General features: G+C 34.6%; 5 protein-coding genes across 6 annotated transcripts; 4 read left to right on the top strand and 1 right to left on the bottom strand.

Moving 5' to 3' along the window:
* Positions 1-515: 515 nt before the first annotated feature.
* On the top strand, positions 516-4,360 carry LOC145628804 (phenylacetaldehyde reductase-like). The gene is made up of 6 exons (XM_081681209.1): positions 516-668; positions 816-985; positions 2,949-3,143; positions 3,512-3,683; positions 3,785-3,971; positions 4,067-4,360. The coding sequence occupies exons 1-6, from the start codon at positions 551-553 to the stop codon at positions 4,218-4,220; spliced, it is 996 nt and encodes a 331-aa protein (XP_081537335.1). The 5' UTR covers positions 516-550; the 3' UTR covers positions 4,221-4,360.
* Positions 4,361-4,706: 346 nt separating this feature from the next.
* LOC145627573 (uncharacterized) lies at positions 4,707-5,909 on the bottom strand. Its single transcript, XM_081679941.1, has 2 exons — positions 5,535-5,909; positions 4,707-4,739 (listed from the first exon to the last, which is right to left on the bottom strand). The coding sequence occupies exons 1-2, from the start codon at positions 5,907-5,909 to the stop codon at positions 4,707-4,709; spliced, it is 408 nt and encodes a 135-aa protein (XP_081536067.1).
* Positions 5,910-11,949: 6,040 nt separating this feature from the next.
* LOC145628805 (phenylacetaldehyde reductase-like) lies at positions 11,950-14,931 on the top strand. The gene is made up of 6 exons (XM_081681210.1): positions 11,950-12,263; positions 12,453-12,622; positions 13,701-13,895; positions 14,246-14,408; positions 14,498-14,684; positions 14,778-14,931. Exons 1-6 carry the CDS (start codon positions 12,146-12,148, stop codon positions 14,929-14,931), a joined length of 987 nt encoding a protein of 328 aa, XP_081537336.1. The 5' UTR covers positions 11,950-12,145.
* Positions 14,932-15,756: 825 nt separating this feature from the next.
* LOC145628806 (phenylacetaldehyde reductase-like) lies at positions 15,757-18,274 on the top strand. Its single transcript, XM_081681211.1, has 6 exons — positions 15,757-15,889; positions 16,046-16,215; positions 16,561-16,761; positions 17,126-17,288; positions 17,388-17,574; positions 17,681-18,274. Exons 1-6 carry the CDS (start codon positions 15,772-15,774, stop codon positions 17,823-17,825), a joined length of 984 nt encoding a protein of 327 aa, XP_081537337.1. The 5' UTR covers positions 15,757-15,771; the 3' UTR covers positions 17,826-18,274.
* A 388-nt stretch (positions 18,275-18,662) lies between these two features.
* LOC145626567 (phenylacetaldehyde reductase-like) lies at positions 18,663-21,552 on the top strand. 2 transcript variants are annotated; one of them, XM_081679024.1, is made up of 6 exons: positions 18,663-19,073; positions 19,191-19,360; positions 20,299-20,493; positions 20,750-20,912; positions 21,010-21,196; positions 21,303-21,552. In XM_081679024.1, the coding sequence occupies exons 1-6, from the start codon at positions 18,956-18,958 to the stop codon at positions 21,445-21,447; spliced, it is 978 nt and encodes a 325-aa protein (XP_081535150.1). In that variant the 5' UTR covers positions 18,663-18,955; the 3' UTR covers positions 21,448-21,552. The 2 variants fall into 2 exon arrangements, with proteins under 2 accessions (XP_081535150.1, XP_081535151.1); XM_081679025.1 differs by lacking the exon at positions 19,191-19,360 and having other exon boundaries at positions 18,663-19,060.
* Positions 21,553-23,149: the final 1,597 nt, after the last annotated feature.

Here is a 23,149-nt window from a genome sequence, read left to right as displayed (position 1 = left end):
ATACTGTCCACATAAGCAGGGAAAAAAATAACCCTTTTTTTTATCGGTTCAAATAGAAACCGCTACCTGAGGTAGCGGTTTATCTTTGTACAAGATGAAATTAGGAAAATATACTTGATGTGGCGGTTTACTAAGATGAAACTTTGTACACCGCTACTTGGTTTTCTGTACAAACCGAAAAAATAAAAAACTCGCTTAAACCGGTGACGTGGACGGTAATCTCGGAATTAAATAAAAGGTATATATGAAATTGAGTATTTCCTCAGCAATATTTTGGGAAAGAGCTCAATATAGATTAAGTAATTGTGACAATTATGTTTATACAAATGAAGTAAACTAATCATACTCGCGTGTAGAGGAGTATTTTCAATTGAGCCCCCTTCTATTACCATAAAAATAAATTAAAAATATGATTGAGTAGTGACATCCTCGTATGTTGAGGTTTAGGGATAAACGCACGAGACTCTCGAGGATTCTATTCTCCTTCAATACTATATTTACCCATGACTAATCATCACTTGTAAGAATTCTATTGGAGAAAAAGAGAGAGATGAGTGGACACGGGCAGGTCGTGTGTGTAACAGGAGCATCTGGCTTCATTGCTTCATGGCTTGTCAAACTCTTGCTTCTCCGTGGTTACACTGTCCATGCCACTGTTCGTGACCCAAGTAATTCTTTTTTAATTTTATTTATTTTATGTTTTCATAATATTGGACCAAAATTTTGATGAATTAATTAATCAATTAATTATTGTTTGTTATCCAATTTAATTTTAGGAAACTAGAAGTATTTTAAGAATTCCATTGTTTTGTCAGATGATCAGAAAAAGGTTGAACATTTGTTGGGGTTAGAAGGTGCAAAAGAAAGACTACACCTATTTAAAGCAAATTTAATGGAAGAGGGTTCTTTTGATTCTGCTATTTCTGGCTGTCATGGTGTTTTTCATACTGCTTCTCCTGTTCCTTTTGCTGTCAATGATCCTCAGGTTCTTTTTTGTTTCTTCTAAATTTTCTTCTTGTCTGCTTGCTTAATTCAATTTAATTATTACTTCCTCCATTCCTTTTTTACAATCCTATTTCTAAAATTACACGTGAATTAAAGAATTTCACAAACAATAGTTGTACGTGGTCCCTATATACAACTCTAATTTGTGATGTTTTAATTGGCTAAAATAATAAGCACAAGTTCTATTAAAATTCAATTTATATTTAACTCCTTATTTTCTCCCATTTTCTGTTGATGTGTCAAATTTAGTACAATGGGAATTACAAATTGATGTCTTTGAATAAAATAAAGATTGACTAATATAATGATGCATATGTCATCAATTCTTTGAAAAGAAAAAGGACCAATAACATTTTTTGGTGAAAATAAAAGGACCAATCATATTCATCTAAAGTAATGCACTTGGATTTTGAATTTTTTAAAGGCATTAATAAGAGTGAGAATGAGAAAATAAGAGTGAGAAAATAGAGAAAGCATTAGTTACAAAATAAAAAAAGAGGAATAATTGAAGATATTTGGTAAAAATTTACTTACTAAAAAAGGAAAGTAGAAATGTAATTTTGAAATACCAAAAAAGGAAAGCAGGAATGTAAATAAGGGACGGAGAGAGTCAAGAGGCAAGAGGATATGTTGCGAACATTCAAAAAAAAAAAAAAAATCGGAGTAAGTATTAACATTAATGATGGAATGTTACAATGTAAGGACTCTTAGAAGACTTAAAACAATGCGCTAGTTAGAAAATACTTGATAGAGGAATTATTTGCTATTTTTGGTAAGTAGGGAACGATGAGACTCGAACTTGAGACCGGGTAGATGGATTAACAAAAGGTTCTCATACAGGGAATGTTTATGATCCATGGATATGTTCATATGGAGGTGACTTTAGAATCTGAACATTTTGTCTTGTGATAATGATAGTAAGTTCCTCTTATGTCCGGGAAGTGCATACCCAATTTCTTGTCAATCTAAATGGTTTGTTATCAATTGTACAGTGATTATGGTAGAAAATTGTTGTTGTTTACCATGTGGACTAGTAGGGTTTATGTATGGAATATCATCGTCATCATTACTTGATAATGGCGCTTTTAAAAGGATGAAGTTGCAATGTTGCATACATTTGAACTGCCACAAATTATACCAAAGGGTGGTGGTTGTTCTTTGTACAGAGTACCATGCTTATTATGAGGACCGTAAACTACTTTAAAGAGTGACATACATTATCAACTCTAAGGGCCTATTCTAATTTACCAAACTGAACTGAACTGAACTAAACTAAAATTATGTTGAAGAGAACAAACCCTAAGTTTGATACTTAACATGATAATACAAATTTATTCACTTAGGAAATTACATATTTAAAATAAATTTGTTCTTGCTTTCGTGTTTTTAAGGATTATGGTGTGCATGATTTTACATTTTTACTACACCACCCTTTAGTATTGACTATTAAGATTTCATTCATGTGTAAATTGAGACTTGATAATCAGGTTAAGGTTGTTGTCTGTCTAATTCCTGTATCCGATTATTTGTTTTGGGAAAAGATTGATCCTTCCATTATCCTTGTACTTTTTTATTTCAACTTAATATTTCCTCCGTTATTTATTACTTGACCCGCTTTGACTTTTACACTATTCACCACCCCTCCTTTGACTGTCTTTTGTGAATAATATGTAAGGAAAAATATATTCATGTATGATCTTTTGGATTCGTGCCAATAAGTACTATCATAATATATAACTTTTATAATTTTTACTTATGGAGAATTTAAGTTATTAATCGTTAAAGTTTTGCATTGGCAAACGTGATAAAAGATTCAGGTCAAGTTAAAAAAAAACAGAGGAAGTAGAATATGGCGTGACCGATTTATGGTTGTTGTGACTTTCAATATTATAATTTATAAGCTATCTACTCCTCATTTTTCCTAAGTACTTTGTAATTGGCAGGCTGATTTGATTGATCCAGCAATCAAGGGAACAATCAACGTTCTTACCTCTTGTAAAAAGTTTTCTTCCATTAAAAGAGTGGTTTTGACATCTTCAATGGCTGCAGTTTTGTTCACTGGAAAGCCTCAAGCTCCTGAGGTTGTTGTCGATGAAAGTTGGTTTTCTGATCCAGAGTTGTGCAAGGAACCAATTATGGTACGTCTATTATCTGTTGTAAAACATAACACTTATTCCAGGAAAATTATGTGTTACATTATAAGGGGTAGGATATAGAAGCTAAACTAGTATTTTTACGCTGTTTAGACTTTAGAGTGCTCTTGCTTACTATATCTGCTCGCTAAAAGAATTTTTACTCTGGGATTTGTTCATGAGACGATTGACTTCCCTGATCATATCAATCTTTCGAGGCAGTTCAAATCTTTCCTAGAGTATTTTTATGTGTTACTTCCTCTCTTTTGCAACTACATTAGCATTTGGAGCCCTTTATGTGATGGTCTTTAGTCCTTTGCTTTCGATTATATATACTTTGTAATTGATTTATGTGATATCCTTGGCTGGTACAGTCCATATCGATGTGGTATAGGATTTCCAAGACCTTGGCTGAAGATGCTGCCTGGAAATTTTGCAAAGAGAATGGTATCGAAATGATCTCGATGAACCCAGGCATGGTAATAGGTCCTATGTTGCAACCAACACTAAATGGATCTATGGCTTTATTTTTCAGCTGTGTCAATGGTGTGTATCTCTTCATACCATGGTCTGGTATTAATCTCTAAAAGTAAGCATTATCGCATTAACTTACGCATGTTTCTTGTTTTTCTCTGTATATTATACAGGGGCAAAAACATATCCAAATGCAGCCTTTGGTTTGGTCCATGTTAAGGATGTGGCAACTGCACATATCTTAGCATTTGAGGTCCCTTCAGCTTCTGGGAGGTATGTTTTGGTCGAAACTGTTGCTCATTTTTCTGAGGTCGTGAGGATATTACAAGAACTCTACCCCTCACTCCCACTTCCGGATAAGTGAGTTTCCTTTTCCTTCTGACTTATCATAGAAATTTACCTGTACTTTCAAATGTCATCCGCTCTTCTGAATCCTCCGTGAAAATTTTCTTCAGGTGTGCTGACGACAAACCTTTTGCACCAAAATACCAGGTTTCCAAAGAGAAAGTTAAAAGTTTGGGCATAAGCTATACTCCCTTTGAAGTAACCCTCAAAGAGACGGTTCAAAACTTGATGGATAAGGGCCTTTTGAGCTTTAAGTGTGACTAGGGGGGTACCGGGGCTTAATAATTATTGATGAATGAACTGTCATAATCTCCGGAGGTGAAAGTCTGTCTTAATTTGAGTTTATATTGATTAACAATGCTAAATCTGATCGTATTGAGTTACCATAGTGAAATAATTGCCAAGCTTGTGCTCTTGTTCTTTCCTTTTTAACTGTCTGGTTGGCGGGGGTGGGTGGGTGGGTGTTGGGGTTGAATTTGATATATACGAAAAGATTTTATGGCAACAATTTTCACTTTTAAACGTAGAGACGAGTATGAGCATAGCCTTGGTATTGGCAGCTGAGTTGAAGAACATGACACCAAAAGAGCAAGAGTGATTGCCTTTGTTAAATTGGCTACCTGATGTCAAATTCATCACACCTCCTGTCTTCATGGTGTAGACTCCAGTGCATGTTTTCAAATGTTACCCTCTTTGGCTCTTTGCAATGCTACACCAACTGTATGTGTGTGTTCCCCCCAATGCGCTCTTCTAATGGTCAAGAAGCTGTGGCATTGAGGCATTCTATGGAACAAATAAAACACAGTGAGGTTTAAAAAGTCTCAAGAGTGGTACAACAGAAAGTGAACGGAAGACGATTAGTAAGTACTAGATTAGTGCTCGTGTGATGTAAATCATTTTCCTATAATTAATTGTGATACAATATAAAAATGAGGCAATCATGTGAAAAAAAAAATGCAATGCATATAGAAAAATAAAAAATAAAGCAAAAATTACTAAAACTACAATTGACATTGTTGCTTTTTGTTATTAACTTATTATACAGCTGTATGAATTGATAGCGTCGCTCTTTGTTATTATGTAAAAATGTGTTTGAAGCTATCCAATAATAATTGTAGTTTAATCATTGTTTGTATATTGCCTTAAAAGTTTATTTGTAGATGATACATATATATCCAGAAAAATGATACACAAGAAGATGTCACTTGTCATTATATATGTCCAATGTTTTTTTTTTTAACTATGCATCTTATTTATAAATTATAATACCGATGTAATAAATTTATCATCTCAATCAAATGTTTCAATGGAGTGGGGTAAAGAAATCTCAGTGGAGTTTGACAAAGAGGTTGGTTCCATGTGCTGGGCTTGGGTAATAGTAGTAGGCCCATTTTTTGTATGGCTAAGGTTAGTGGATTTGGAAGTTGAGGCCTCGGTGGAATGGAGGGGAGCTTGAGTAACAAATTGTTTCCCTTTGTTGTTGAGTGAGCACTTTTCTTTTAGGTGGCCTATGATTCCACAATTAAAACATAATGAGTGTATGTTTTCATATTCTATTTGTTGCCACCCATTACTAACCCAAATTGAGTTAACTAACGGTAAGGTAAGATCAATGTTGATACAGACTTTGGCATATCTGGCACGAGTGAGATGATCAGTAGCATAATCAACTCGAATTGGGTTTCCTGCTGTTTTAGCAATTTCAAATAGGGCTAGCTTATCGTAGTACTCAACTGGAAGTTTCGGAAATCGAATCCAAACCATCATTCTATTAAATGGATTCATGGATGGTCGGAAATTTGGTTTCCATTTAGTAAGCATCAAATAGTGATCAAGAACAAACCAAGGACCACCAAGACGGGCACGCTCATAATCTTCTGTGACTGAGAAACGGAAAAGATAGACATCTTTTCCTAAGTCGATGACCTCAAGAGAGCCTCTAAGTTTCCACATCGCTCTGACCCTTCGGGTGATAAAGGAAGGCCTAACAGAGATGCCCAAACACTTCCCCATTAGGGTTAGTTTCTAAGGGTGACGAAGTTTGTCTAGGGTTTCTTTGGCAAAAGAGATCGTGTTGGTATGGTTTGGGGGGGGGGGGTGATATCCTCTTCCTCCCATTGAAGAGAGGAAACAACAATTTCACGAGCTTCAATCAGCAAACCATTGAGACGAGCTTTTGACAGCTTCTCTAAATGATAGGGGGGGATTAGGTTCGAGGAGGGAGGGTTTGGGGGATAAATGACCGGATTCAGAAGGGCTAGGAGAGGAGTTAGCATCTATATTTGGAGCTTCTTCCATGTTGGTATATCCAAAATGGGAGAAGGCGCCATATAGGGAGGGACTAGAAGAATTTAGCAAACACGAGAAGACTTCAATACATGCAAAAGAAAGTAAAGAAAGGAAAACAATTTGAGGAGAAATAGCTAATTCCCCGCACAAGGAGACTCTCAGAGCACCCTCGCCAAGGCGAGAAGGGAAACCTCTGATGATCAACCTAGTTGAGAGAAAAAACTAGAGAGAGAAAGTAGAGAAAACATTTTTTCCTTTTAACTGCAAAAGTGCAATAACCGGGCACAAATATAGCGAAACCCTTTCAATGTGCAGTGGTACCATTTGCTCTTGTATTTTGAATAATAGTTGAATCAAAAGTGGTACTCTTCTAAGATTTAATGGTACCCTTTTGTATGAAAAAACTATAATGAGTAATAAAATGATATACTACCTCCTTTTCATATTTTTTGCAACTTTTGCCAAAAATGGATGCTAATACACGTAATTTGCAACTAAAGTTTTCTTTTCTTTTTAGGTTGTCATTTCTCTCTATCTCTCTTCTCATTACATGTATTCCTATTTATTTTTCTCTCTCTATCTTACACTTACAAATAAATTTTTCCTAGGAGTCCGTGCACCCTTTAAAGTTGCAAAAAAAAAAAAAAAAAAAAATGTGAAACATAGGTAGGCCCTGTTCTTTTGAGCTTCTAGGCAGAGCATAGCAGGGGTTCTAAGGTTTCATTGAAGCAATGAAGAGTACAACTCTTTATATTGAATAGAAGGGTTCCTGTAGGGAATAATTTCAAGCCTTAAAAATCCCACTAGCTTGAACCCCACTGTGATCATACACTAAAGTACGGTGGCGTCCAAAAGGGAAGAAGATAGAGCAAAAGAGTCGCCAACAAGTTTTTAAGGAACTTGTAAACCATCACGAGGTGAAGGTTACACCCCTTAACGATCCAAGAGATCGTCAACTCCATAAGGTCATGAACCAAATACGGGTTCGGGGATGATGGTACAAATCCAACCTAAAAGAGATTGAACCTGCCCTAATAATAGGCCTCTACTTTATTCTGATCGTATTCATGTGCGCTTTCCAATTAACATACAATCAATAGGATTAACCCTAAACCTGTTTAATCTATGTCGGTTGAATATTAATGCACAACTAAACTATTATTGGCGATCACTTGAAATTATAATCAAAGTTAACCTAACAAGATTATTAATTATCTTATTAAGCGTGGTTGCAAGTACAAATTCCCTTTAACATGCAATAAAGGTGATCAAGCAATAACAATATAAAATAATATGCATATCAAGCAACATAATAAATAATCAATATCATGAATAATAATAATAATAATAATCAATCATAAAACTATAATCGTGTTAAAGCATAGCAAGATCCTAAGCATGATACTAACAAGATTAATAACAAACCCTAGCATGTCACTAAACAATAAAAATCAAATCTTTAGCCCTAACATGATACTAACAATCATAAATATTAGGAAGAGAATAGGAAGCATCGTACTTTTAATCATACTTGATATTAAAGTTACCCTAGACATGATACTAGGAATCAAAATAACAATCTAAGCATGATATCTACATCATAATATCAATTAATCAATTAAAGTACTTACTTGGATGCCTCGTACCTCTTTCTAATAACAAAATACACGCGTTAGTAACTTCAAGGAAAATAATAATCAAAGCAATTAAATTAAATAATTGAAATAAAGATTTGGGACCAAACCCTCAGAAATTAAAAACTTTCACGTCTAGGGCGAAGGCAACTTCGAATATGGCTAGGTGTTTCTAGATCTTGTGAATGCGGAATTATTTATTTGAGAGAAAAAAATTAAGAAAAGAATGAAAAATAGAGATGAATGATTATAGAAGAATGATTTGTGAATGAGAAAGAGAATTGATGATTCTTGATGAATGATTGGGAGAGTAGATGAATGAATATTGATAATTGGTGAATCTTGGTGAATGAAAACGGAGTTTTTGATACGATATTTATAGAGAAAATCATCCAAAAAAGATAATTTATCAAAACAGAGTCTGAAGACCACAAAACCACCTTGGCGCCAGCCCTGACTCATTGGCGCCAGGACCAGTGGCTAGCGCCAGGCGCCAATGCTGGCGTCTGGCGCTAATCCTGATTCCAGGCGCCAAGGCCTGGGGTTGGACGCCAAACCGACTTTTAACACGTTTTCGAAAATCTGATAAATTTCCGTACTGGAAGATAAAATAATATAATTCCAATCGAAAATGCTATTTGATCTAATTAAAACTCTGAAGAGTCCTAATTGAATTTGGAATGAAAAGACCTTCTAGAATGTTCTAGAAGACCAAAACCATTCCTAATTACATTAGGAATGATAAATTATATTAGGCCCTCCCCTAGATCATAGGGCCGTACTTAAAACTCAAAACCGGGCCCAGTTTAGTAAATTGGCCACAATTTCCTCAATATTCATCGGAATTGGGCTTATAATATATCGTTGGAAAGGTCTTTGCAAGCCCTATCCAACTACACCACTATTGGACCCATATCATGGATCAACCAAACTGGATTGACTGTTTTCTTAAAATAAAGTTTTCAAAAACAGAGAGAAGAAAAGAAATAAAACTTTCCGCTACACTAGACCTTTCCACACTTTCGTTTCATTCGATTATGATTCGACGTGAAAGGCACTCATCACTGGGTTTGGTTTTGGAGACACAAATGAGTGTCTACAGTTCCATTAAATTATTGTAAGGTTTTACTGAAATACTGTAAGGTTCCATTAAAACAGTCAAAGGTACAACTCTTTAGCGATGAAGGGTACAAATCTTTATATTGAATTGTAAGGATTCCATTTAAGATAGGTTTTTTTTTTTTTTTTTTTTTTTTTTTTTTTTTCCGCAGAATGCTGAGATCGCCTATTTAACTTAGTGAGTCTCTTTGATCTCAAGAAAGTGGAAAAAAATTAGCTAATTTAATTTGATTTTTGTAAAAATTAAATTATTTAATCTAAACAAAAACACAATTCATCCTTATATTAAATTACTAGTTTTATCCCCGTGCAAATGCACGGATTTAATAATAAGACTTGAAAATAAAAATAAATAAATAAATTAATAAAATTCAATTAAAATGGAGTTAGTTTAAATGAAATGGCTTATATGTAACATTTTTTATTTTTGAATTTGAATTCATATCATGTCTATCCTTAAAATTCTCATGTTAGATACATTATTTAAAATATGTGACATGTGTACTTAAGGGATAACTCTGGTGATTACTTTAGTATATAGTATAGATAGATTAAATCCAAACAAAAACACTATTCATCCTTATAATTTGATTAACATTTATACATGTAATATGTAATATTTGAAGATCAGATAACATAGATTTATACTTCTAAAATTCATCTCCTTCGGATCCTTCCCCTTTCCAATTTCAGCAACCCCTTTCACCTTGTGCTCATCGACAGCCCCTCCCAATTTTGGGAGCCCCTTCACCTTATTCTCATCGGCGCCCCCCTTCTAATATATGTGGACTTTAGAGATAGACGGCAAAAAGCATAAAAAAAAAAAAAAAAAAAAAAAAGAATAAGATGATCATAATGCATTATTCACCGGCTCATTAAAACTGACTCTGGGATGAATTTGTTGTTGTTACTTATTAGACGCCCTTTGTGCCAATTAATCTTTCAAACATCTGAGATACATCAAAAGAGATCCCTCTAATATAAAATCAGAAGAAGTCACACCAGTCTTCACATTATTAACAAATATAACATTTTAAACATTATTTTCTGATTTTATCATTAACAACATGTCACAGCTCGGAAGTTTGTGCCCTTTCTAGGGAAAGAGGACCAAGATAACCAATTATGAATCCAGTTATACGAGTACAATTTAATAAAATTTCAAAAGGTATATAAAAATTATTCAGAACCTTAGGAAATTTGATAACTTCAATCAAAGACAAGTAGACAACATGCAGTAATGTGTTTCCATTTTTGTGAGAGAGAGAAAAGAGGGAGATCATTTGATGATCTCTGACTCTCTGCACCTTCCCAATTCATTCACGATATAACTTGCAATACATATTGAAAATGGTTCCATGGTGGGTTAAGCTTTACCAATCTCAAGGCAAGTAAGATCATATCATATAGGAGTAGTGATAGACCACTACCAGATATGGGCTCGTATACCAGGGGCAAAAATGTAATATTGCGTAAAACTTACCCATGTTGTAAAAATGTAGTCTCTCTCCGCTCAATAACAGTATACAAATTAAGAATAACAGTATACAACCCAAGAATAACAGTACACAAACTAATAATAACAGTACAGAAATCAGTAATAACTGAGCATCGACAAACAGGTACCATCGTCAAATTCGACCGAAATCAACGATTTCCAGCATAGAGCTCACTGATTTTAATGGCTACCATCGTCAATTGCGACAGAACTCAACGATTTTCGGCATAAAACTCACCGATTTTAATGGCTAGAGCCATAAGTTTGTGTCTCTCGTTTTTTGTTTATGTTTTTTTGGGTGATTTCCGTTGATTTTTAACGGAGGTAGTTGCGAGGTAGTAGCTGTTGGAGTGGGTTTCTTGCTGTAGGAGGTGAAGGTGTGATGGGCGGAGGTTTGGCCGGCAATGGGAACTATCCATGGAGGTGGGTAAAGGATTTAAGGGAGGAAGAAGATGAAGAGGAAATGGAAAAAAAGAAAAAAAAATAAAATTATATTGTGGTATTGGGTAGTATTACCCATACCTGGTAGTGGGTAATACTTCCTCTATCATATAGTACCAATCTCACATTGTCTTTGAAGGGTGATTAAGTTTACAAGTCATCAAGTAATAATACTACCTCCGTTACAGGTTATGTGCAACGATTTGACTTAAAGCAGAGAGCGAGGAAAAATGTCTAATCGTTGCACATAATCTGTAACGGAGGTAGTAGTATTGTCAAAGAGTTGGTGATTAAGTTTGTACAAGTCATCAGGCTAGGTAAACATCCATTGTAATAATTTCATCCTCTACGAGCTATGGAATAACTTAACAATTGTATCATGCTAAATTGGAGTATCAACCATGATACCACATTCTCCTATATGACTCGATACATATTCATAAATAATCCTTTAAATTAGCATCTCTACTAGTCTTGATCCCATCCAATAGAACCTAAACAAGATTTTCTTAATATTTACCATCAAAATTCAAAAGTCCCACCAACAATCTCTACCATAGTAATTTCTTTAGAGAAATAAAATATCCCCTCAAAGTAATAAGGCCGCGGCTGGGTAGAATCGAAGCCAGCAGCCAGGGACTTCTCTACCTTGTGAAACCTTATACTTTCCAAATCACTAAGAACATATTCTTCTACCCCGTCTCAAGATTGGTTGATCTAAATGGAATTTGCCAAATAGGCCAACTATAGTAGATAAACTATATACTTAATCTTAATATATCATTTCACAACTCCATCAACTAGTAAATTAAAAAGTAATACAATCAACATTATCAATCCTAAGTTTAAGACACAAACCCAGAATGCCAGAACCACATAATTGCAAATTTACTGTTGCAAGGGCCCCACCCCGTAATTTCCATGCCCCGTTCTGTTGAAGATATCTCAAAACTTCATTTCTACTTGATGCAGCGTTGTACCCATATCAGTCCACTTCACATGACAACTTTGCAATGTACGGACCTGTTCATGTTATTTACGGCTTGAACAACCCGCATTTATCATATATTGGACCAGCAAACCATTTTTATAAAGTAGTTGTTCTTAATTTCTTATACTCTTTGTGCCAAATAAAAAAAAACAATTTCTTACTTACACTCCATTTCTTCATACTAATCAGCATTTGAGAATTAAGAAATCAAGGAGAGATGAGTGGACACGGGCAGGTCGTGTGTGTGACAGGAGCATCTGGCTTCATCGCTTCATGGCTTGTCAAACTCTTGCTTCTTCGTCGTTATACTGTCCATGCCACTGTTCGTAACCCAAGTAATTCCCTTTTTTTTTTTTTTTTTTTTTTTTTTTGGAATTTTCATTTGGGGTGTCACTATAATTGATGAAATTGGACCAATCTTTTAATTAATTGATTGATTAATTGTTCTTTCTTGTTCAATTTTGTTTTAGAAATGTAGAATTATATGTTTCTTAATAATTTCATTGATTCAATTATTTTTTCAGATGATCAAACAAAGGTTGAACATTTGTTGGGGTTAGAAGGTGCAAAAGAAAGACTTCATCTTTTTAAAGCAGATTTAATGGAAGAGGGTTCTTTTGATTCTGCTATTTCTGGATGTCATGGTGTTTTTCATACTGCTTCTCCTGTTCTTTTCACTGTTAGTGATCCCCAGGTTCATTTTTATTTCTTCTGAATTTTCTTATACTGTAGTATGTTTATTTATCTAATCTATTACTAGTAGTAAAAAAAATGTAGTATTAACATTTGTTAGAAGACTTTAACATTGAACAAGAATCTGCTAGGAAATTAGTGGTAAATAGAGGAAGTATTTTCTCTTGTGGATTTGCATAAGAATCAAAGAATGAGGTATTTGATTGTAAGGGGTGGAGAAGGAAAATTTTTGTGGATAACTATACGGAATAATTACTTTTGATTCATGTGGCCGACTCCACTTATGGGATTAAAACTTTGATTGATTGATTATGCGGTGGGCCCCGCATGGCTCTAGACCAGTAGGGGGAGGAGACTCGTACTTGCCACCGGGTGGACAAATTGAGATAATGTTACCAACAAACCAAGGGCTCATAGAGGGATTTTTTGTGTTCTATGGATAAGAAGGTTGACTTTCAAGGTTCAACATTTTTCATTTTTTTTTTTCTCTTTTTAATGTAATAACCCATCTCTTGTCCACTTATCATGGTTTGATTTAAAATGTATAATGATTATAGAAGTAACTTGTTAGTTTTTACCATGTGGACTAATAACGTTTATGTGTTCATCCTTGGCATCATTACTTGAAAATGGAGCTATTAAAAGGATGAGGTTGCATACATTTAAATCACCTCACATAATACCAAAAGGTGGTGGTTGTTCTATACCATGCTTAAGGGCTATAGAACACTTTGAAGAGTGACAGACTGAATGAACACTAATTGAGTTTAATACAAAATATTTATAAGTTAACAGTTCATGATATTACAAAACTATTGCTCTCCTCAATTTATATGTATGGTTCACATAATTAGGAAATTTCATTATTACAAATTTACAAGTAATTGTCCTTCCTTATGTTTTACAAAGGATCATGGTGTACATGGTTTTCCTACACCATTCCTTCGGTATAGACTACTCCATATTTGCGAAGATTTCATCCATGTGTAATAAAAAATGAAGGTGTGACTAATGGTTGTGACTTTCAATATTTCCATCTATTTACTCTTCATTTTTTCTAAATACTTCCTAATTGGCAGGCTGATGTGCTTGATCCAGCAATCAAGGGGACACTCAACGTTCTTACCTCTTGTAAAAAGTTTTCTACTGTCAGAAGAGTGGTTTTGACATCTTCAATGTCTGCAGTTTTATTTACTGGAAAGCCTCGAGCTCCTGAGGTTGTTGTCGATGAAAGTTGGTTTTCTGATACAGAGTTTTGCAAGGAATCAAGTATGGTATGTCTATCCTCTGTACTCATTCAAGGGAATTAATGTGTTATATGAAGGGGTAGGATATTGAAGTTAAACCAATTTCTCATGTTGTTTAGTGCACTAGCTTAAAAATTTACGCAGTTATCTTTCAAAGACATTGGATTCTGGGATTTGTTCATGTGAAGCTTGACTTCCTTGATCATATAGTTCTTTCATGCCTTATGCAGTTTAAATCTCTCCTAGATTGTTTTTATGTTTTTCATCCTCTCTTTTGCAAGAACATACATCAGCTTTTGGAGGCCTTTATGTCAAAGTCCCCCTCCCCCCCAATTATACTCCGTAATAGATTTATATGATCTCTTTGGCTGTTGCAGATGTGGTATACGATATCCAAGACCTTGGCTGAAGATACTGCCTGGAAATTTGCCAAAGAGAATAGTATCGACTTGATCTCAATGAACCCAGGCATGGTAATAGGTCCCATGTTGCAACTAACACTTAATGCAACTGTTGCTCCAATTCTGAACTTAATCAATGGTGTGTATCTTTTATTAGTCCTTAAATAAAAGTAAGCATTACTGCATTAATTTACGCATGTTTCTTGTTTTTCTCTGTATATTATACAGGGGCAAAAACATTTCCAAATGCAGCCTTTGGTTTGGTCCATGTTAAGGATGTGGCAACTGCACATATCTTAGCATTTGAGATCCCTTCAGCTTCTGGGAGGTATCTTTTGGTCGAAACTGTTGCTCATTATTCCGAGATCGTGAGGATTTTGCAAGAACTCTACCCCTCACTCTCACTTCCGGATAAGTGAGTTTCTTTCCACTTTTCATAGATATCTACCTACTTTCAAGTTCTAAATTTCATCCGCTATCCTGAACTCTTGGTGTACGTTTTCTTCAGGTGTGCAGATGACAAGCCTTTTGCACCAACATACCAGGTTTCCAAAGAGAAAGTAAAAAGTTTGGGCATAGACTATACTTCCTTTAAAGAAACCCTTAAAGGGACCGTTGAAAACTTGAAGGAAAAGGGCTTTGCAAGATTTGATTCTCAGTAGGGGGTTAACTCATTACACTGTACTGAAAACCATTATTTGATCATAATCCTATGGCTCCGTTTGGTTTGAAGTAAAACATTTTCAATGAAAAATGATTTTTCATGAAAACCATATATTCTAGAAAAACCACAATGGCAAATTTTTTTCCTTTGTTTGCTTACAAGAAAGGTTATAAAAAATTTGAAATATGAGTAAAAAGTTGATGGATGGAAGAAAAGTAAAAAGGAGGTAAGGAGGGAGGAAAATGTGGCTTTTCTTTGTTTTTAAAGGAAGTCGTTTTCCACCCTTGGGAAAATTGTTTTCCATCCCTTCAAAAACCTAACAAAGTAAAATAAGGGAAAATCATTTTTCATGAAAATAGTTTACATCAAACCAAACACACCCTAAGAGGTGAATTTATGTCTTAATCTGAGTGTATAACATTGGTTTGTAGTGTTACATTCTGTTTGTTTCAAAATAAATGCTGTACCCAATTTGACCAGCACATTTACTAGCTAGGAACTTTGAGCCATTATAATTCCATGCATTTTCTTACTTCTTCTTTAATAAAATCCACACAGTCAAACAATGTGCACCTGGATGCACAGTCTTATTTGCAACATATTACATCATCTCTTACTACATACTCCACTTCATAGTTCTCATTAAATAAAGTAATAGCAATATGAATAAACTATGTTATGTGTCTAATTTTACTTTTACCAGCAATATCACTTACACTTTGCTTATTATTCTCAATTAGTGTTGTCAATTTTGATTAGTTCAAATAAAGTGCTTTTACCTGCTACTTAATTACCTTATAAATATCAGTACTTGAGAATTCAGAATTCAAAGAGCAACATGAGTGGACACGGCCAGGTCGTGTGTGTAACAGGAGCAACTGGCTTCATTGCTTCATGGATTGTTAAACTCTTGCTTCATCGTGGTTACACTGTCCATGCCACTGTTCGTGACCCAAGTAATTCTTTTTTTCACTAGAAATTTTACATGGGGTGCACTTCAATTGTTGAAATTGGATCAATCTTTTAGAAATTTTTTTGTTATTTGTTGTTCATTTTAGAAATGTAGAAGTATATGTTTCTTAATAATACCATTGATTAATTTTTTTTTTCAGATGATCAAACAAAGGTTGCACATTTGTTGGGGTTAGAAGGTGCAAAAGAAAGACTACATCTATTTAAAGCAAATTTACTCGAAGAAGGTTCTTTTGATTCTGCTATTTCTGGCTGCCATGGTGTTTTCCATACTGCTTCTCCTGTTCCTATTGTTGTCAATGATCCCCAGGTTCTGTAGAATTTTCTTTTCTTACTTATTATTCTGTTTATATGCTTGTCAAGGGAATATGTAGCGATAATTAAAAAAAAAAAATGAATTAGAAGACTTGTAACAATTGAACAATGGTGTTATAAAAAGGATGAGGTGCATACATTTGAACTGCCACGAGTAACACCGAAGGTTGGTGGTTGTTCTTTATATGGAGATTTGATAATCAGGTCTAAGATTGTATATATATTTCCTGTATATTTCATAACTTAATAGAATATGAAGCTGTGACTAATGGTGGTTGTGCTTTTTGATATTTTAAGCTATTTTATTCCACATTTTTTTTAATTACTCTGTTACTGGCAGGCTGATTTGTTTGATCCAGCAATCAAGGGAACACTCAACGTTCTTACCTCTTGTAAAAAGTTTTCTTCCGTCAGAAGAGTGATTTTGACATCTTCAATGTCTGCAGTTGTATGGACTGGAAAGCCTCTAGCTCCTGAGGTTGTTATCGATGAAAGTTGGTTTTCTGATCCAGAGTTTTGCAAGGAATCAAGTATGGTACCGGTACGTCTATCTTCTGTAAAACTTACCACTTATATAAGGGAATTAATGTGTTATTGAGGGGGTAGGATGTTGAATTTAAATCAATTTCTCATGTTGTTTAGTGCACTAGCTTATTATTTTTACGCGCTTTATCTTTCAAAGACATTGTATTCTGGGAAATGTTCATGTGATGCTTGATGACTTGATCATATAGTTTTTTCATGTTATAGGCTGTTTAAATTTCTCCTAGAGAGTTTTTATGCTTTTCATCCTCTCTTTTGTAAGAACATACATCAGCTTTTGGAGGCCTTTATGTGATGGTCTTTGGTTCTGTTTTTCAATTACACTCCATAATTAATTTATGTGATCTCTTTTGCTGGTGCAGATGTCGTATACGTTATCCAAGACATTGGCTGAAGATACTGCTTGGAAATTTGCCAAAGAGAATGGTATTGACATGATCTCGATGAACCCAGGCATGGTAATCGGTCCTATGTTGCAACCAACACTTAATACATCTGTAACTCCAATTCCGAACATAATTAATGGTGTGTATCTCTTTGAATTACCAGTCCTTAAAAGTAAAATTACTTCATTGAATTACAGGTCTTAACACATATTTCTTGTTCTTTGTATTTATTATACAGGGGCAAAAACTTATCCAAATGCAAGCTTTGGTTATGTCCATGTTAAGGATGTAGCAACTGCACATATCTTAGCATTTGAGGTTCCTTCAGCTTCTGGAAGGTACAATTTGGTCGATACTGTTGTTCATTATTCCGAGCTCATGAAGATAATACAAGAACTCTACCCATCACTCCCACTTCCGGATAAGTGAGTTTCCTTCTTATTTTTAATCAAAATCCACTTTTCATAGACATCTACCTTAAATTCCTACTTTCTTTCACTATTCTGAACCTTCTGTGGACCTTTTCTCCAGGTGTGCAGACGATAAGCCTTTTGCAACAACATACCAGGTTTCCAAAGAGAAAGTAAAAAGTTTGGGCATAGACTATATGCCCTTCAAAGTAACCCTTAAAGAGACGATTGATAACTTGAAGGAGAAGGGCTTTGCAAGCTTTTGAGTGCCAAGAGGGTTAATTTATTATACGAAGTACTCAGACTTAATGTGAGTTTATTTTGGTAAAGAGTGCTACAAGTTTTGCGAGCTTTGAGTGTCTGTAGGGTTTTTTTCTTTATGTATCTTTTGTGAGTGTCAGTAGTTTTTTTTTTTTTTTTTTTTTTTTTTTTTTTTTTTTTTTTTTATATATATATATATATTTTTGAGCGTCAGTAGCGGATTAATTCATTACACTGTCATAGAGATTGGACTACAGACTATGACTTAATTCATTACACTGTCTACTGGAATTTTGTTGTTGATTAATAAATGACTATGAGTCTATGATCTTAGAGGTGAAAGTCTGTCTTAATGCAAGTTTATATTGGTTAAGAGTGTTAAACTCTGCTGAACGTCTGTCTTGTATCCAATGAGTATATTGAAATAATCATCATGCTTGTGCTGCTCTTGCCATTTTTTGGTTCGGATCGATTTATGAACACCCCTACCTTCAATTACTCTGTACTTTGCTTTGCTTCATCATTTCATTCATTTGAGATTACTGTTTGTATGAAAATACATCAAAAATCCTCACACATACTCCGTGGTGTGATGGAATTTGGGTGATTAAAGGTAGGATGATGATGAATTTTTAATTTGGGTGGGGAAAAAAAAAATCTAATTACCCTTTGTTAATTCTTAATTACCTAATCAACCTGTTTGCTTATATGGCTCTGTGCATATTTGATGGAGACGTGAAGTAGATGTCCCTTAGTTTAGAGGCAGAGAAACCCTAAATGGCGACGAAACAATGTTTTAGTAAGAAATACAGTTTTTGTTTTCTAAGCTGTCAAAAAACTACATGGACGGATTAGAGTGATCCGTAAAATTTAAAAGGTCAAACAGTTACAATGGCTACAATTTTATTATAGCCATTGAAAAATCTTCCATAATTTTATGCACAAACTTTGTTAGGTGTCTAACATAACTTCAACAACCAACCAATTATTATTTTATTATACTCAATCAGTTGATTCAATATTTCGTTTTTTTTAAAAGGATTTTTCGATTATTATAAAGTAGTTGTTCTTAATTTCTTATAATCCATTTCTTCATACTAATCAGCATTTGAGAATTCAGAAATTAAAGAGAAAGATGAGTGGACACGGGCAGGTCGTGTGTGTGACAGGAGCATCTGGCTTCATCGCTTCATGGCTTGTCAAACTCTTGCTTCTTCGTCGTTATACTGTCCATGCCACTGTACGTGACCCAAGTAATTCTTTTTTTTTTTTTTTTTTTTTTGGAAATTTTATTTGGGCCAAACTTTTGATTAATTGTTCTTTAGAAGTATATGTTTCTTAATAATTCGTTAGATTAAATTGTTTTTCAGATGATAAAAAAAAGGTTGAACATTTGTTGGGGTTAGAAGGTGCAAAAGAAAGACTCCATCTTTTTAAAGCAAATTTAATGGAAGAGGGTTCTTTTGATTCTGCTATTTCTGGTTGTCATGGTGTTTTTCATACTGCTTCTCCTGTTCTTTTCACTATTAATGATCCTCAGGTTTATTTTTATTTCTTAATTTTCTTATAGTCTGTTTACTAGTAGGGGAAAAAAAAAAAATTGCAGTATTAACATTTGCTAGAAGACTTAAACAATGAACAAGTAAGAAAATACTTTAGTTTTTGTGATCAAACCAAGGTTCTCATAGAGGGAGTTTTTGTGATCGGAGGTTGACTTTTAAGGTTCAATATTTTTCATGTTATAGTGAATAAATAATCAATAATAGTTACTTCCTTTTTCTTTTAGTACTCTGTAATATACAGGGAAATACATTACTCTATCTTCTGTCAACTTATCATGGTTTGATTTAAGTTGTATAATGATTATAGTAGTAACTTGAAAATGGCGGTGTTAAAAAGATGAGGCTGCATACATATAAATCGCCTTAAGTAATACCTAAGGGTGGTGATTGTTCGTTCTTTATACCATGCTTAAGGACTATAGTAGACCACTTTGAAGAGTGACAGACTGTATGAACTCTAATTAAGTTTAATAGTTATTAGTTTAACAGTTCATAATATTACAAAACTATTGCTCTCCTCAACTTTACATGTATGGTTCACATAATTAGGACATTGCACTATTATAAATTTACAAGTAATTGTCGGTCCATATGTTTTCCAAAGGACTATGGTGTACGGAGTACATGTTTTCCTACACCATCCTTCAGTATTGAGTTATTGACTACTACATATTTGCTAAGATTTCATCCATTGTAAATTGAGATATAATAATCAAGTCTAAGGTTGTATATATATTTCCTGTATCCGATTTGATGCTTTGCGGTAAGATCAAAACTTTCATTATTTTTGTACTTCTTTACTTCAACTTAATTGAATATGAAGGTGTGACTAATGGTTGTCAGTCTTGTGAGTTGTGACTTAGAATATTTCAATCTGTTGCATTCTTCATTTTCTCTAAGTACTTGTAATTGGCAGGCTGATGTGCTTGATCCAGCAATCAAGGGAACACTCAACGTTCTTGCCTCTTGTAAAAAGTTTTCTTCTGTCAGAAGAATGGTTTTGACATCTTCAATTGCTGCTGTTTTATTCACTGGAAAGCCTCGAGCTCCTGAGGTTGTTGTCGATGAAAGTTGGTTTTCTGATCCAGAGTTTTGCAAGGAATCAACTATGGTACGTCTATCTTCTGTAAAACATACCATGTGATGCTTGTGTAGTGCACTAGCTTATTGTTTTTACGCGGTTATCTTTCAAAGACATTGAAGTCTGGGATTTGTTCATGTGATGCTTGACTTCCGTGATCATATAGTTCTTTCACACCTTAGGCAGTTTAGATCTCTCCTAGAGTGTCTTCAGTCCCCCCCCCCCCCCCCCCCCCCTCCTCTTTATACTCCGTAATTGAGTTATGTGATCTCTTTGCCTTGTGTAGATGTGGTATACATTATCCAAGACTTTGGCTGAAGATACAGCCTGGAAATTTGCCAAAGAGAATGGTATTGACATGATTTCGATGAACCCAGGCATGGTAATAGGTCCTATGTTGCAACTAACACTTAACTCATCTGTAGCTCCAATTCTGAACTTAATTAATGGTGTGTATCTCTTAAAATTATGGTTCATTATTAGTTCTTAAAGTAAGAATTACTAAATTAACTTACACAAACGTTTTATTTTCTCTATATTATACAGGGGCAAAAACCTATCCGAATGCAAGCTTTGGTTATGTCCATATTAAGGATGTAGCAACTGCACATATCTTAGCATTTGAGGTCCCTTCAGCTTCTGGAAGGTACGTTTTGGTCGATACTGTTGTTCATTATTCCGAGCTCATGAAGATAATACAAGAAATCTACCCATCACTCCCACTTCCGGATAAGTATGTTTCTTTTTCCTTTTTAATCAAAATCCACTTTTCATAGACATCTACCTTAAGTTCATAATATCAATCACTATTCTGACCCTTCTGTGGACCTTTTCTCCAGGTGTGCAGACGACAAACCTTTTGCAACAACATACCAGGTTTCCAAAGAGAAAGTAAAAAGTTTGGGCATAGACTATATGCCCCTCAAAGTAACCCTTAAAGAGACGATTGATAACTTGAAGGAGAAGGGCTTTGCAAGCTTTTGATTGTCAGGATTAATTCATTATACTATATACTGTATTATTGATAAATAAATGGCTATGATCTTAAGAGGTGAAGGTCTTGTCTTAATGCAAGTTTATATTGGTTAAGACTTAAGTGTGCTAAATTCTGCTGAACTTATGTCTTATATCTAGCGAGTATATTGAAATGATTGGACATGCTTGCGCTGCTGTTCTGGGGAGAGGGGTTGTCGGGGATGGGGTTGAACTTGATATTTGAAGAAATTTCACAGTGCGATTTCCCTTTTTAAACCTAGAGACTCCAGTACAAGTATAATTCTGGTTCTGACAGAGTTTCTCAAATCACTTCCGGAGTGGTGTAGACTCAAGAGCATGTTTTTTTTGTGGCATTGAGGCATTTCATAGAGCAGAGAAAAAAAAAAGTGAGGGTGAATGGAGATGCTTTGATAACTAAGGGTTCTAGCTACATCTTAACAGCTTGTGCTTTAGCAGGTTTATACTGTCAAGGCCACTCGTGACTCAGGTCTGTCCATTTCTTGGATTACCTCCATTTGTCATGCTATATAAAATGTCTCATCTCAAAACAAATTGTGAAACTCAAAAGTCTTTTTGTTTCTTTATACATCTTGAAAAAATCACTGTAAAATTCAATCGAGTATCATCTCATAAGCAGTTAAGGAATTCTTGTTTAATTATCGAGTTTAAGCATGCTCATTAACTGCTTTTATGAGTTATTAAACTGGTAGCAGTAGAGGAAGCAAAGGAAGGCTTCACCTTAGATTCTGCTGTTGCTCAGTTGCTGGTTGTGAAGGTTATCAGTATCACCCTGCATCATATCTCCTGTTTGTTTTAAAAACTTCTAATGCCAATGACCCTCGTGTAGGTTGGTGCCAAGCATCAAAGCTTGAACACCCTAACTTAGTTGAATTATGAAAATAGCTGTTGTATGATTTGTGTTAATTTTTAACCCCTACTCGAGTTTTGATTATGGCAGATGTAGTTAATTTGACAGAGAATGAAAAATAGTTTCAAAATCCATGTAATTAAATAAATTATTAGGTTGTTAAATTAATATTACTCTGTGATATACATCTTCGATATTTTTATAGTCAACTAAATGAATGGATAAGACTGTCCTCAAATTTCGATAGCTATCAAATAACCTTCCAAAAACAATACTATTGTGTATGAGTTTGTCGAATACACTTACAAGAGGAGGATAGCCATTTCAAAATCATTGAATCTGATTTCATTATCTTTTAAAAACTCCAGCATTTTCACCAAGCATGGAATTTAAATTTGAAACGAAACACGAACCAGGAAGGCAGGAAACGCGTAGTATATCAAGTAGATAAGGCAGCTACAAGATCAACATGGTCAGGAAAAGTTGCCAATACCCACAACTGCAATTTCCCAAGAGTAGAAACAAACTCCAATTCTTCATCCACTAGTGCTTTATGACACATTTGGGTAAGGAGTCTATCATGCATTCATGCCTTTCTTGCACCCTCATTGCCCTTTCTTCTGCTTCTTCTAACGCCGTGCTTATCATTTTCAATCTCCCTTGCGCGATCCTCCTTGTTTGATGTTTCTTTAAGCTTGGTAGGCAAACTAAGAGGGTGGAGGAGATGCCTATTATTGTTGTAAGGATTATGCGGCCGAATAATTCCATGTAATGTAAAGTTGTGATTTTGTAGGTTGCGAAACACGAGCACACGACACGAAT

This window comes from Chenopodium album, chromosome 4 (assembly GCF_948465745.1).
Source record: "Chenopodium album chromosome 4, dcCheAlbu1.1, whole genome shotgun sequence".
Lineage (NCBI taxonomy): Eukaryota > Viridiplantae > Streptophyta > Magnoliopsida > Caryophyllales > Amaranthaceae > Chenopodium > Chenopodium album.
This window is presented reverse-complemented; position numbering and strand designations above follow the sequence as displayed.

Excerpts from the sequence above, each read along its gene's own strand:
- LOC145628806 (XM_081681211.1), top strand. The coding sequence starts at position 15,772 with ATGAGTGGACACGGCCAGGTCGTGTGTGTAACAGGAGCAACTGGCTTC. Across the intron at positions 15,890-16,045 it reads TGCCACTGTTCGTGACCCAA|ATGATCAAACAAAGGTTGCA; the intron begins GTAATTCTTTTT and ends TTTTTTTTTCAG. Across the intron at positions 16,216-16,560 it reads TTGTTGTCAATGATCCCCAG|GCTGATTTGTTTGATCCAGC; the intron begins GTTCTGTAGAAT and ends TGTTACTGGCAG.
- LOC145628805 (XM_081681210.1), top strand. The coding sequence starts at position 12,146 with ATGAGTGGACACGGGCAGGTCGTGTGTGTGACAGGAGCATCTGGCTTC. Across the intron at positions 12,623-13,700 it reads TCACTGTTAGTGATCCCCAG|GCTGATGTGCTTGATCCAGC; the intron begins GTTCATTTTTAT and ends CCTAATTGGCAG. Across the intron at positions 13,896-14,245 it reads TTTGCAAGGAATCAAGTATG|ATGTGGTATACGATATCCAA; the intron begins GTATGTCTATCC and ends TGGCTGTTGCAG.
- LOC145628804 (XM_081681209.1), top strand. The coding sequence starts at position 551 with ATGAGTGGACACGGGCAGGTCGTGTGTGTAACAGGAGCATCTGGCTTC. Across the intron at positions 3,144-3,511 it reads TGTGCAAGGAACCAATTATG|TCCATATCGATGTGGTATAG; the intron begins GTACGTCTATTA and ends TGGCTGGTACAG. Across the intron at positions 3,684-3,784 it reads ATTTTTCAGCTGTGTCAATG|GGGCAAAAACATATCCAAAT; the intron begins GTGTGTATCTCT and ends TATATTATACAG.
- LOC145626567 (XM_081679024.1), top strand. The coding sequence starts at position 18,956 with ATGAGTGGACACGGGCAGGTCGTGTGTGTGACAGGAGCATCTGGCTTC. Across the intron at positions 19,074-19,190 it reads TGCCACTGTACGTGACCCAA|ATGATAAAAAAAAGGTTGAA; the intron begins GTAATTCTTTTT and ends ATTGTTTTTCAG. Across the intron at positions 21,197-21,302 it reads TCACTCCCACTTCCGGATAA|GTGTGCAGACGACAAACCTT; the intron begins GTATGTTTCTTT and ends CCTTTTCTCCAG.
- LOC145627573 (XM_081679941.1), bottom strand. The coding sequence starts at position 5,909 with ATGTGGAAACTTAGAGGCTCTCTTGAGGTCATCGACTTAGGAAAAGAT. Across the intron at positions 4,740-5,534 it reads CGTTAGTTAACTCAATTTGG|AATGCCTCAATGCCACAGCT; the intron begins GTTAGTAATGGG and ends TTTGTTCCATAG.